The following is a 14,442-nucleotide window of genomic DNA, read 5'->3' as shown; positions in this document are numbered from 1 at the left end:
TTACGCACATGAGATGCCAGCCTCCAGATGTTCTGTATATCAGGACATCAGGGCAATATACCCATGAAAGCAGCCCTAAGAAATGGAAATAGACTGGAAAAGCAAATCCTAGCATTTCTCCAGATATTTCTCAATCCTGAAATCTAGTTGGATCCTTTGTAAAACACTAAGAGTCTCCAGATACTATGCACAGATTCTATAAACAGATGGTGAGAGAAACAGTTTTTCTTCTTATCCTTGATGCCTTGATGACAAACTTTATAATGGCAGTAACAACCCCTCTTTCTTGGGCCCCAAAGCCACTGTGTGGCATGGAAGGAAAGAAACAGCTTGGAGCATTCTGTTGCCCTAGGGGAGGCCAACTCAAAGCTGAGGGGTGTGGTACTCACAAAAGTCAGGGTACTCAGGGATCCAAAGAAGCAGGTAATGACCACGGCGAGCACAAACCATTCCCGGCGCTTGGCCCAGATGTGCGGAAACTCATCCAGCACAGCTGTGATCACCCCCTCCAAGCCTGCAAACTAAGAGGTACATGCAAACAGTCACAGTGGAGGCTTTGGGACAAGTCTGTGCCTTCAGGGTAGTTAACAGGAGGGAGGAGTAAGATTGCTGGGTGACCAGTCAAGCTGATGATTACCAGTTCCCCAGCTCTCAGGCCCATGAAAACATCTAGGAGTATATTTCCCTGTCTTACATTGTCATTTAAACCCATCACTAAGGACATCCAGGAAAGCAAATACAGCACATGGACAGAACTTCAACACATGAGGTCTCTTGGGGAGACTAGTTGCACCAGAAAGGCCAACCCAGAGCTGAGAATCACTCCACACTAAGTGCATGGCACTGAGCTGTATGCTGGGCAGGGCAGAGGCACGAGAGATCTCACCTGGCCAGGTGTCATCATGTGGGCATGGGACAGTGCACAATAACAGTTCACACATGCTGAGCCCTTGGTCTGTGCCAGACACCTTGCCCACATTATCCTGTTAATGACTCTTGAATGTAGTAGAGGGCAGTAAGTGCCATCGCTGAGAAGTGAGCAAAGGGCCTGGGGAGCACCAGGAGGGAGCAGCCAATGCTGCCTGGGATGGCCAGCATGGGAGAGAATGATATAGTCTCTTCCTCTCCTCTTCCTCCTCCCAGAGCCCGTTTCCCCTCCTCATTCACTCACCGTGCTGTCCAAGCCCAGTGTGATCAACATCAGGAAGAAAATGATGGCAAAGAAAGTGGACGCTGGCATGTTGGCTATGGCTTCTGCATATGTGATGAAGAGGAGGCTGGGGCCTGAGACAGAAGGGGAGAGGAGGATGTGGTTGCCAAGACCTGTCCTACAAAGATGTTGCAAAGGAAAGCTCTGCCTCACCAACACTTACAATCCTCATCACAAGTCCTTACATGAGAAGTAGGCTTTGACATGTGCCAAGTGCTTGCTCGTGCTCCACACCATCTTACCTGGCCACCCCATGTCCCGGGAGGCAGGGAGGGAAGAGTATCCACCTTGAAAATTGTATACCCTCAATTAACATGGGGGATGGAAACACCCTAGGACTAACAAAGCTGCAAACAAGAATAAGAATTTCCCACCTATAACAACAATTGTTTTTTTTTTTTTTTCAAGATTGATATTTCCAAAGTCCCATAGCATTTAGCCCCCTTTGATGTCTTTAGCTCAGAACAGTAGGAAACATTAATTGATTTCAGTAAGGTCACAGAGGCCTTAGAGTAAAGACCTCCTGCTATTTTAAACTCCCTTTTGATGGATGATGGGCATGTCTTCAACCTCTCATGTGCTAGCTAGGGGTGCCCCAATTGGGGTATAGAGTTGGTCAAAGCATTACATCAGGCCAAAGACATGAGTATGTTGCTTCCTAGACTTGGACCCATCACAAGACCATCACAGACCCCAAACCCACTGGTTTCAAAGCCATCATCCAAGTCATAATTTCAAGCCCATAGTGTGTTGGAGGTCCCAGTAGTGCGTGCCATGGGAGCTGCCCCATCCCTCCATGGCCTGAATGCATGGAAAGGGTTGACATTTCCAAGGCATTAAGTTTCTCTCAAATCTTTGAAAATTTTAAAGGAACATTCAGAAATAATTCAAAAGTTAGCTGTTTGTAAAAATTCACAGCAAAGCAATTCAGTAGGAGCAAGGGACCAGAACAGAACCTGAGGTCCTACCTGCATCTCTGGCCACCTCAGACACATCTTCGTTCCTCATCTCAGCCATATACCCAAGCACCGTGAAGATGACAAATCCCGAAACGAAGCTAGTCATGCAGTTCACCACACTGGTCACCAGGGCATCTCTGGAGTGGAAAACCCAAGGGGCCTGAGACAGTTCCAAGGTCTGGAGTCTAAAGAGTCTGTCTGTGTGTCTGCTCTGCCTGAGACAGGCCAGCCATGGCAAAGGCCAGCAGGCTGAGCTCAAAGGACTTTAGGACTGTCCTTGTGTCCCTTCCCCTTCTTCCAAAGCCTCACCTCTCAGGCTTGAACTGCAAACCGCCATGACCACCACACGTGGCATGGGAGAGTAGCAGGTGCAGGGCTTTTAAGAGGTGGTCCAGTTGTGAAATAGCACAGCACAGACCTCTCCTTTCAACCAGACCTTGTTCAGGAGCAGGGTCCAGGTCGGAGTGGGGGCCAGGACAGGGCCGTGGCCTCACATTTGTGAAGTCCTCAGATTTGGACTTTGACATTATCTTCAAATGAAGTCACAAGACCGCCACAGAGATACCCTGACACTTTAAAAAGAAGATCTCACCATACAACTTCAGGCTAGTGTCCCAATGCAAGGCCACATTGATTAGGGTATATACGAGTTTCCCTCCCCTCCTTTTTTAAAAAAAAATAAATTCTATAATTATCTTATGAATAGCACAAATAGATGCTGGGCATAACCATGTAATTAAGTCTAAAGATGATGAGTGATATTTAAATCATAATTGATACAACACTCCCTGTTTTGTTAAAATTTCTTAAGTGAGATTTTGCTACAAAAATTATGCATTTTGTGTTGGTCAAAATAATTCAATCATTATTTTGTTTGTGTATACATACATAAACAAATGATCACACTATAATTTTTGTTGTTAAACACATTAACTAGTTAAACCTAAATATTTAATTATGTGTTTAAATTTTTATAAGGCTGCTTTGGAACTTCTTAATTTTTTTTAATATACAGAGAATCTCACAAAACAGAAGTGGCCTGGGACCTCTGTCAACCTCTGAATGGCCCTGGTGAAGTTAACAGCCTGGGTGGGTGCTCTGGCCCTGGGTGACTTGTCCAGGGACTTTTAGCATCCCTGAGGGGCAGTGTCACCTTGGCCTGAGCCCAGCCAGCTTTGAGGCAATTGGTTCAATGTCCTTCCTCCAGACCAGCTGACTTTCACTTGCCCCACTTACAAGCTTTGCTTGGGGACCCCAGATACTCACTGGTAACAGTTGTTGTTGAATTTGTTGTAGCTAGCAAAAGCCAGTAGAACCCCAAAGCCTGGACCAAGAGAGAAGAAGATCTGGGCAGCAGCATCCACCCACACCTGGAACACAGCAGGGGTGAGGGAATGGGGAGTGAGCCCAGGCTGACGCTCATGTCTCCACTTGACTGTGCAGAGGTGAAAAATTTGCTCTCAAGGCGCATTCCAGGGATAGCCACAGATCAAGTGCAAACATATGATTTCTCTTCCTATCATTTAGGCCTAACCCCATCTGGTGGCCTCAACTGTACGTTTTATGCTTATATTTCTGGTGTAAAGTATCATTGCAGACTTGCACATTGAAACCAAATTCAGTTGTCCTACTGTCCTGTTCAGAGGAAGAGTGACTTCATTCAGTGAAATGACAGGCAGCTGCACACTATTTCCCTCATTATCTTACCCCTGTCTCCAGGAGTTTCTGCCAGTTGGGTTTCAAGTAGAAGACAACACCCCTCCAGGCCCCAGGGAGGGTGGCCCCCCTCACCAGCAGGATAGAAAGGATGATGTAAGGGAAGGTGGCTGTCACCCACACCACCTGTAAGGAAGGAGAGTGGAGGTTCAGGTTATCACCACGCTATTCCAGGAAGGGCAGGGTAGGGAGGTGGTCAGATGTCAGTGTCTTTCATTCTTAAAGACCTCCAATAAAGGAGATCCACGTCCGTCTTCTTAGGAGGCTAGGAAATATGGCCAGAAAAATCACAGCCTTCAGAATCAGCTTGGCCAGTACTAACCACCTCTAAGCCTGCTCCACATCTGCAAAATGGGGAAAATATCTAGGAGGAAATGAAGTTAGCCAATGTGTATAAAGCACTGAACATGGTCCATGATGGGTTTTCAGTAAATTATTGCTACTATTATTAATTGTGATACTGCCAGTGGTTAAAGGATTTTTTTTTTTTAAATCATATAATGGTTCTTAGGACTGGCCCATTTCTAGGATTTTCTAACAGATTTGATAAAGAGAGACTGAGGATCATGAGATGAGTTTGGTGTGGAAGGAAACAGTGATTGTACCCCAACCAGGAGCTGTCTAGGCTACCAGGTTCTGGGTTTGATTCCCCGTGGGGCCCCTTGGCAAGACAGCATCCTCCTCACCTTGCCAGATGATCTGACGCCTTTCCAGATGCTGAAGTAGATAACCGTAAAGATGAGCATGATGCAGAGGGCAAGCTGCCAGCTGATGGCTCCCAGGTCCTGGAGTCCCTTTGACCGGTGGATCTGTAGGACATGCCGCCTGGAGTGAAAGACAAAGAAAGGCCGTGGAAGGTTCTGAACAATGACCTGAGCACACAATCTGTGATACTTCTGCTAGGGTGCCCAGAGAAAAATGGACACTGTGCTGCAAGGACAAAGGGGTCACTGAGGCTCAGGAAGAGCTGGGATTGGCCCTGCCCATTCTGAATGAGCAGGTAGCATGTTCAGCTGACTGCCCCAGGAAGAGTGCTCAGCCCACAGGCAGACTTCCCATTCTCTTTGCTGGCTGAGACTTGAACCCCTTGACCAACATAACTGGCTTTTGGGTCCATGAGGATTTATATGTGTGGGTGGTGGGCCCCCTCCCCAACCCTAAAGCACTCTCTCTTTGGGCTGCAATTGCCTGAAATTCTAGCTTTAAAGAATACTGCCTTCTCCAAGCATCTTCTTCCAAAGGGTAAAATACCACTTATAAAGTCAACACATTAAGGCAGAAACTATGTGAATAGTTTTAAACTACTGAAGTAGCAGCATGCTTTGCTTGCATGACAGTTGGCTGACAGGAAAAAGGGCAGTTTTGATGCAGGGGAGTCACTTCAGAATGCGAAAGTAGGGATTGGCCTGGGCATGTTGGAGCAGCCTGGCGTGACACATCAGAAAGGAGAGGGCAGGCAGAGAAGGGCCAGATTATGGAGCATTCAGGGTAGTTTCCCAACTCCAAATCCTGCATGGGGCTGGCCTTGACACTCCCCCACTTCTAGTCACTCCCCAACCCCTGAAAGCTTCATCTCTCAGAAATCTGCAGGAAAGTGGTGAAAAGCCCCTAATCCCTGTCTTCTTCCTAAGAAGCCAAACCCCAGGGGTGTGGCCTGCCCCTAACAGACCACCCCCTCACTTACATGCACTTACATGTAAAATTCTTCAGCAGGTGACGTGGAGTGAAGTGTCCAGGTGATGTTGTCCTTGGAGAAGTAGTTGGTGCAGTTGCCAGTGTTCCAGGAGTTCTTGCAGCTGGTCCAGGGCAGCCGGTCCGTGAAGGAGGAGATGAGGTAGTAGAGTGCCCAGGCCATGATGGTGTTGTAGTAGGAGGCGATGTAAAAAGCAATGATGCAGATGGCGTAACCAATCCCTGGGCAGTGGTGAGAGAGCGTGAGAGAGGCCAAGTTAAAGGGCAGCCCTGCAGTGAAAGGCTGAAGCTGGGTGCTGGAGGGCGCCGCAGCCAGGTCAGGGGTGAGGGTGGGGAGAGCCATCCATTTCATTGGCCAAGGACTCTGAGAGTAAGTGGCAGTGTGGTAAATCACTCATACATATTCACAAGGTTACATGTTTTAGAAAATGTGTGTGTGTCCCATTAATGCCTTAAAATTATTAGATTTATTTTACTTTTAATTGCTATTTATTCTATTTCTCCTTAACTATTTCACACCACTTGGTAGTCAAAAACTTAATTACTCAAGTTATCTCCCAGAGATACCTAAGGCTTAACTGAGTCCACAAGAAAATCCCAGCTCACACCCACTGATGGAAATCACGACTTCCTTGGAGGCCCCACTCACCCACCCACTCACCCAAACCCTTCAGTTACCTTTGAAAATTGGGCAGATTTTCCTCCATATGGAAATGCATCCATTTCGGTGGTACTGACCCAGAGCGAGCTCCATGTAAAAGAGTGGGATGCCCCCAAAAATGGCCATGATGGTGTAGGGGAGGAGGAACGCCCCTGAAGTAGATGAAAGACAATTTCACTACCTGCCCACATCTGTCCTGGGACAGCCCGACTGATCTGGACCCAAGGGGTCATGGTGAGAAGCACAGAGCCTCTGATTCTCTGTGCTGTGTGACCTCACATCGTGCTCCCTGGTCTTAGTCCTTTGCCGGAAATAGTAACAGACAGAGTTCCACAGCTAAAATGAGGTTTCAGAGGAGACCGGCAGAGTAAATGGAAAGAAAGCTAGATTTGCAACTCAATAGAACAGGCACTGGGACCACCTCTACTCCTAACTGCCCGGAGAACCCTGGGCCACTTCCACTCTCTGAGCCCCAATTTCCTCCTCTATAAAACAAGATGGTTGTGGAGAGGTGAGGTTCCCAAACCAACCACTCATCATAATCACTGCTGAGCTTAAAAACGCACACCCAGTTTCCTGGGTCCACCCCAGACTTCCTAAAGCAGAATCTTCAGGTACCGGTGTGACACAACATTTTTTTTCAAGCTCCCCAGGTGATTCTGATGCAACTGGCATATGGGACCCTTGGAACAGATCACCTGTGACAATCTGTGAATCAGCTATAACATCTATGAATCACTGAATTAGTATCTTTGTTCATTGGTATTATCTGTGGCTCCAAACACTTGATTATTGATATTTTGCTATATTTCCATAATTCCTTTGAGCCAGAATGATGCCTCACAAGCCACTTTTGCAGGTGTGGCTGAAAAGGGCAATTTTTCACAGAACAAGAAAGTGCAGAGCTGCTGCATAACTGGAGATGCTCACGTCCCCTGGATCTTGCGGCTGAGGCTGAAGTTGGAAATGCCACATCGAGGATTGCTCACCTGCAGCCTGAGTTTTAGCCCAAAGGCTGGGTCAGCTGTAATTTTTCCCTGACAACTTTTCCCTTCCATAAAATGCTTTGAACCTAGAAACCTTAAGTCAGTGCCACTCAGAAAGGTCCACATAACTTACAATGTTGCTGGGTAAACCTGGCTTGAGAATAAAAACCACATTGTGTTTTCGTGGTGACCTTCGTCCAAACAGTTTGCTTGATTGGCTTTACAGTAGAGAATGAGTGTGGGGGAAACGTCACCAGTGACCCAGCCCCTTATATAATGCTTAGGCTAAAGGTGACCTCCTGAGCCGGAGATAAGGTGGTTATGACTTCCACTTCTCCTAGGCAGGAAGCTCTGAGCTTCCTGGGGTCCCCTGGAGCTGCCTTTGCAGCTGCATGGACAGAAGTCCTTCCAAGATGCAGCAAATCCAGGCACCTTTTGTTGAGCCATGGAAGAAGTGAGGGTGACTCAAATGAATTATCCCCCAAACCACATTTTAGCTGCCCTCCCAGATCTGTTGCTAGAGTTCCCATCAAAATAAATATCAACTGATTTGACACCCATTTCTTGTCCTTTTCCTAGTCTGATAAGTCCAATGTCAACACATTGGCCCCGTACCTCCTCGCTTCTGCCCACCCGCCACCCTCCCCTAGGCTCGCGTATTCACGCCCGCAGTCAGCTACTATTTTTGATAATCTACAAGTTATCTGTTCTAGAGGATATAAAGGTACAAGGAAGAACAAAATATGGTGTCCAGCCTCAAAAATCTAACACTCTTGTAGGGCATAAAAGGTAAAATCCATGCATGGCTTGGGGTTGGCATTAATGTCATGCTGTGGCTGGGTTTGGCTTTGGATTATGCCCAGACTGGTAACTTAAGACTCTGGACCTAAATTGATGCCCTTCTCTGAACTCACACAGGTCCAAAGGCTTAGTAGGATCTGGGACCCTGGAGTCCCATCCCCCCCACCCAGTTTTTCCTTACACAGATCTAACCCCTCTGGACTCTTCCAAGCAGAACCTGCCAGCGGGAGTGAAGGAATTCAGCACAGTGATGACGGCTGTTCCCTCATTCAGAGCTGGTGCAGAACTGAGCTTGGATAATGCAGGATGGGAAGGAGGTCCTTCAACAAATGGAGCACTGATGATGCTGGGTATCTGTGAGGCCAGGTTTGGGAGGCTCTCATCCAGCTGCATGACCCAGAAGGCCTCAGACATGCTGACTTAAGCTTCTGGCTCACTGGAGATGTGTCTCTTAGACAGTTTGAAAGTCTAAGCAGTCATGTTCCCAGATTGATCAGTCAAGAAAGAAAAGACTGTGGCCCACCCCTGCATCAGAGCCTGTACTCATGGCCCATGACACTTACCCCCTCCATTCTGGTAACAGATGTAGGGAAAGCGCCAGACGTTGCCCAGGTCCACGGCATAGCCAATAACTGAGAGGAGGAAATCCATCTTCTTGCCCCAGGTCTCCCGTTCACCCTGATGAACCTCAGCCACTAGGGTGGTGGTGGCAGCTGAGATAGAGTGCCGACTGTCATCTTCTGCACCAGGGTTTGGAACTGCTGAGTACCCGTTAGATATTTGGCTGGACTCTGCTTTATCCCCTGGGATAGGGACACCCTTCTGTAGAACTCCATTTTCCTGGCAATCTTCTCCATCCTTACATGCTGACAGCTCCTCCTGAGAATTCAAGGGTGTGGTCTCCATCCTGCTGGTTAGTAAATGATATTGATGCCCATCTGCCAAGGACCCAGACTGAATTCTTGGTGCTCAAATTTGTGGATCTTGTCAGAGCTTTATATCAATGGGATTGAGAGCTCTGTTGGGAAGGCACACAGAGAAAGGAGAATAAAATTAGGCATTTTACTTGTCTTTTATTTTAGTTTATCATACATCTTAAACTTATTAGTTAATGATATTACGAATGCGTCTGTTAAATGTGACATCCTATTTTCTTTATGAGAGTCAATACAATCAACTAAAATTTTCAACCTATCCAGAGTGTCAATCACAGTCAAGTAATTTGATAAGGAAACAACAAAACAAACAAAAATAGACAGCAAATCACCAAGGTTTTGCACAGGTTCTGTTTAAGAACAACGCATTTGTTTCATTTTGAGGGACCAGACTGTCACCCCATAGTTTACCAGTAAGTCAGAGAACATAAGGAGGAAGAGGCTCACTCCCAACCTTCACCGAGCACTTACTTTGTCCTGGGTGCTGTGCTGGGAAAATCATAACAAATAAAGAAGCAGCTTCTGCCTGCAAGTAGTAGGAACAGTCTTCTCCATCGTTTAAGGTGAACACCCAAAGTTATATTTTACATAAACTAGAGATATGATTTTAAAAGGCAAAGAGCAAAGGATACAGGTGAAAGGCCACACGCTGTGAGGCATGCCTAGCTCTCCAGCTGTGGATTTTTTCAGTCTTCCTTTGGCCCAGGTCTGGGAGGCTTTGGGCAGATTCTAGCTGCCTCTGGCTGTTTCTGGTCCATCTGTGCCTGGCTTTCCTGCGTTCCCATTATGCCTCCACAATTTTGACAGGGCTTCAAATGGCACTGCTGCTCACCATTCATTTTTCTCGCCACTCCCCAGCAACTCCTGTGGCTGAGCCACTTGTTAATCTGCAACAGTGGCGGGCAGGGTCACCTCCCATCCAGGAAAGCCTGGGAGAAGAGTGTGCAGGTTATTGATGCCGGCATGGCTGGTGCCTCTGTCCCCATGTGCCTCCATGGGGCAGGCTGAGCCAGGGCTGCTATGTCTTCATTTCACTGCTGTGCACCGGGGCACAGGGAAGTCAGCTCGACTCTCACCTGGGCTGAAGTCTGAGACATCAAACATGGGATAGAAATCTGAGCCCTTTTGGACTTTAAACTTATGGCCTGTCATAAAGTTGTAAGCAGCCAAGACCTTCCAGCTCACTTCATTTCTTCTGGGCCTGAGCGTTGCAAACTCTTGAAACACTTTGGGAGTTGAAACATGTTTCTGCTTAGCTAAGATCATATTATTCCTTTCTATGAAAAGATGGCCAGGGAAGGACTGTGACCATTATTTGTAACTGCAAAGATCTGATGCTTACCCTCTAAGTCCAACAGTAGGAGAATGGCCAGGAATTGGCAGCTAATAAAAATGGCAAATGTGTGTCTCCTACTTGTTTGGGGCTTTCAGTGGCAAGAGTTTGATATGAACACCATAGGATGTAGGTAATTAGAGTTTTGTATTTGTTGGGTTCTTTTTTTTTTTTTTTTCTTTCTGTGAAGTGGAAAGTAAAAATTTTAAAAGGGATTGATTGTTGCCAAAAATATCTACAGAAACAAGAGATAAATCAGCTCTCTGTAGCTAGGGCATGTGTGTGTGTAAGGGGGTAGACGTCCTGGGTTCCTTACTATCCAGTTGCTTGGTCCATACCCCCACCCCACCCAGGCTCAAGGATGCAAACACACTCCTAGAAGAATACGGGTTTCTGAGGAAGCGTGATCCAGACAAAACCTCTCCCTGCTCCCCCTTCCTTGGGACCTCAACTACACTTGATAGACTTTTAAATAACCACACATCCTCTCATCTACATAAGTGACCATTTATCAGGCCAAGGGATTTTTTTTCTTGAGAGAGGAGAGAGAGAGAGAGAGATGATGAGATGTCAATATATTTAAATATACAGCTAAATTAAACCTGAACTTGGCAGTCTGGGGTTGTGTTGAGAAAAGGCCTGTGTACTTCCTCTGGCCTCTATCAATGACATGTTTTCCAATTAAGCACTGAAGCACTTGAAGACCAAATGGCAGAGACAGAGAGTTCTTCCACGTGTGGCCACTGAGCTGACAGAGCCTGCCCTTGCCCTGGACCCCCTTCCCCGGTTCTTTCTTCCTCTACCCCCCCCAAATTTTCGGTAGGAACTTCTTCCTATCTTTGATGCCGCCACTCTCCTCTCATTTAAATTGAAGCTCAAAGAACAACTGCGCCGCCCAGCCCGGAGGGTCTACAGAGGGGAAGCATGGTCTGTCCCAGAAGCAACACACTGGGGAGGGGGAAGAAACATTTAGCCACAGCAGTGATTTGTCACCCTCCCGCCTCAGGAGCCAAATGACTTGTTCTGGATCTTATTTACTTTTCTGTTGGGGCATCCTACAGGGAGTTTGGAAACTGTACGTGGGTGAATGGATTTTGGGGGGCAATGTGTGCTCTCCGGGGTCCTCAGGTTCAGTCCCTGAGACATGTGATTTTGATTTCTTGGCAACTATGACGAGCAGCTCCTGGAGGAATACTACACTATTCTCCATTTCTGTTCTAAGCCATTAACAAAGGTCTTATTTCCTAAAATATCCCCCTGTGTTTCTTAAATTTTTTTATTTTAAAATTTTTTATCAATAGGCTGATGGCCCAAGTGCAAGAAAAGCTGTTAACAGCATCCCTCAGGCAACTCGTGACTTCAGGTTGCCTCTCCCCAGAGGTTGTCCTCTCTCCTTCCACCTCTGCTTTCTGGGGTTCTCCTATTGTGCCCCATCTCTGATCATAGAACCAGGGTGCAAATGGAAAGCTACAGCCACTTGAAGCCACCAAACAGACAGGAGACACACCTTTCCTTTTCTTCAATTCACTCTGCCTCTCCCAGTGAGAGGAAAACTCCCAGTTACTAACTGGGTTGGCCAGGAGCAGATGGCACATGCCTGGGCCCCTTTCTGCCTGCAGGCTCCTTCCCCGGAGTCCTTTCCTACTTTCCTGATTCTACACAGCACTGATTGGCTTTTTCTGCTGAGACCAGCAGATAACAATGGTTGAGAGCAAGCCAGCCTGGGAAAGTAGAAATCTGAGTTGTTAAGAATGCTGGTTTCTAAGAATGCTGTCTTGAAAGCTTTCTTTTTTAAAGATATTTTTATCCTGTGGTTTAAAAAAATTGCACATGAGGTCAATATTACAGTGGTGACCTCCCCCAGGCAGCCTTTGAGTTTCTCCATTGCCAGAAAAAGCCCAAAAGCTTCTTTTGCACCTTGAATGTATGCTGCTGTCCCGGGGTGGGCGGGCCATGTGACCCAGCCCTGCTGTGGGATGACAACCAGACAGGCATGAGCCTCGTCCCCCCAGGTCTCCGCACACGAGTGGCAGCACAGCGGGGCAGCTGGCCAGCTGATGGTTGTGGTCATCACACCCCCTTCCTCTCAGCCCTGGGACGGAGCTTCCCTTCCCCACCTAGTAAGAAAGGATTGTTTCTATTTAAACTTCTCCTGACCAAATCTCCATTTCTCTTTCCACAGACTCTGTCTCTGTAGCCAGGGGAACCAGTACTTGAACAAGCATGTAATCAGAACGATTAGCCAGAAAACCACCCAGCCCTTTGGAAATGCCTGTGACTCTGCTTGGCTGGTGCCCATCCGTATATTCTAATGAGAAATACTATCGAAGTTTTGTACTTTGACTTCATGTGTCAAGACAAAGTGAGTTCATTTCTCAGGAAACTCAATTTTCGTTTTCAAAAACAAAACATAACCCAGCATGAATTATGGCCTTAACACTGAGATAAGATTAATTATAGGTTGTATGGCCAAGTGGCAATTTGCATTCTCTATTGAGAAAGCGTCTAAAGCTCCCAAGGCACCTACCGTGGGTGACAGGAATTATGGCGCTCTAGTGCCTCCCCACACAATGAACATTGAATCTTGTCCACTGCCACGGAGAAGCACTAAGTCAGCAAAGATGTATCATGTGCCTACCATGTGCTAGGCTCTTCGGAGACAAGACAGGCACATGCCATCAGGGAGCCCATGGTACAGGGCCAGACTCCGAAAAGGAAGACTGGCTGCTAGGGACAGCACCAGCAGGCTTCAGGAGAGAGGCTGCTGCGTATCCTGTTATCAATGGAGGCTGCTGCTGACTTGCACTCACATTTCTAGCTCCAAAGTTGCCCTCAGGTTTAAAAGGCGTCCTTTCGCTGCTATTTTGTGGTTTCTGTCACAGGACTTTGGAATTTAGTTGCTTCTTCTCACCGGCTCCACCGTGTAAAATGATGGTCTGCATTTGTATCTGTTGAGGGACTGCTGAGTTCTCGGAAGGGGACAGTGTCACAGGTCATACGCCATAAGGGCCCTGGCTTGCCTTTCAAACAAAACAAAGAGGCTTCAATGACATAAATAAAGGGGGTAGAGAAAATCTGCTTGTGTTTTGGACATAAAAGTGGAAATGAACTCCATTATCACAGCCATCTCCTGACCCAAAGTGTTCCTTACATGAGTGAGTCGGACAGTTTAATTATTTGGTGAAGAATTAAATAGGATAAAATCCTCAGCACCATTTGGGCCAATTATCAAGTGAAAGAAAAAGAATCTCTATCCAGAACTTTCCCTGCCTGGAAGAGAACAGCCCGAGCTTCTCTCCACACAGAGTATAAGATCTAGAGGATTAGCCATTTGTGATGGGGTTGAGATCACCCCAGAGGCTGGCCAAAAATACAAAGTATTATTTATTTTGACTTTAGTAAAAAGAAATGCATTTGGCATAGACAGGCATGAATAACTCTCCTCCAGTGAAAATGAACAGCCAAAACTAGACTAATCACCTTCCTGAGCCAGCATCCAATGTTCCTGCGTGTCCACAACCCACAGCTCTCCTTTCTGTTTCACAGAACTAACTGGAATCCCAGATCTACCACTTATTGGCTGTGTGACTCTGGGTACGTCACTTCTCTGAGCCTCCATTTCCTCCTGTGTCAAAGCAGACCGTTAAAATTCCTACTTCTTAAAGGCTGTTGTGGGAATTAAATAAAAGTATGACAAATGCTTGACTCAGTGTCTAGCCCATGGAAAGCACCAAATGACGGTGAGTTTGACATCCACTACCACCACCACACACATGCTACCCAATCTGCTTTTCTCCTTCACGCCCCGGTCATTCCTGGGAAACTGAGGTCCACAAGCCTTGTCACTTAAGTGACTGTGGCGCACAGCCTGGTGTCACTGGTTCATGCTTGCTCCTCACAATCAGTGACCTGGAGTCACCTAGGAAACCTGTAAACAACAGATTCCGGGTTGCTCTCCCAGAGATTCTAATTCAAGAGGTCCATCTGGGGGCCCAGGAAACTGCATTTTAAACAAACGCCCCAGGCTATTCAGGGGCAAGTGGGCCACTGAACATGCCCTGGGCATCCCCACCTGTACCATCCTTCCCTCTAACCATCCTGTACCCTCGGAAGCCCAGCTTAAGTTCCTATCCACCCCCCCCCCCCCCC

The 14,442-nt window shown here is 47.0% G+C and overlaps 1 protein-coding gene across 1 annotated transcript in view; it reads right to left on the bottom strand.

Annotated features, from left to right (window-relative positions):
- Positions 1-14,442, bottom strand: part of SLC6A4 (solute carrier family 6 (neurotransmitter transporter), member 4) — a 37,484-nt gene that overhangs the window by 11,381 nt on the left and 11,661 nt on the right. The window contains exons 2-11 of the mRNA XM_008584166.1: positions 9,793-9,889; positions 8,589-9,043; positions 6,256-6,390; positions 5,580-5,799; positions 4,572-4,710; positions 3,877-4,011; positions 3,436-3,539; positions 2,179-2,306; positions 1,172-1,284; positions 390-521 (exon numbers count right to left, since the gene is read on the bottom strand). Coding sequence (XP_008582388.1) covers positions 390-521; positions 1,172-1,284; positions 2,179-2,306; positions 3,436-3,539; positions 3,877-4,011; positions 4,572-4,710; positions 5,580-5,799; positions 6,256-6,390; positions 8,589-8,931 — 1,449 coding nt within the window. The 5' untranslated portion in view covers positions 8,932-9,043; positions 9,793-9,889. The remainder of the gene's footprint in view (positions 1-389; positions 522-1,171; positions 1,285-2,178; positions 2,307-3,435; positions 3,540-3,876; positions 4,012-4,571; positions 4,711-5,579; positions 5,800-6,255; positions 6,391-8,588; positions 9,044-9,792; positions 9,890-14,442) is intronic.

This window comes from Galeopterus variegatus, unplaced genomic scaffold (genome assembly GCF_000696425.1).
Source record: "Galeopterus variegatus unplaced genomic scaffold, G_variegatus-3.0.2 Scaffold3163, whole genome shotgun sequence".
Taxonomy (NCBI): Eukaryota; Metazoa; Chordata; class Mammalia; order Dermoptera; family Cynocephalidae; genus Galeopterus; species Galeopterus variegatus.
This window is presented reverse-complemented; position numbering and strand designations above follow the sequence as displayed.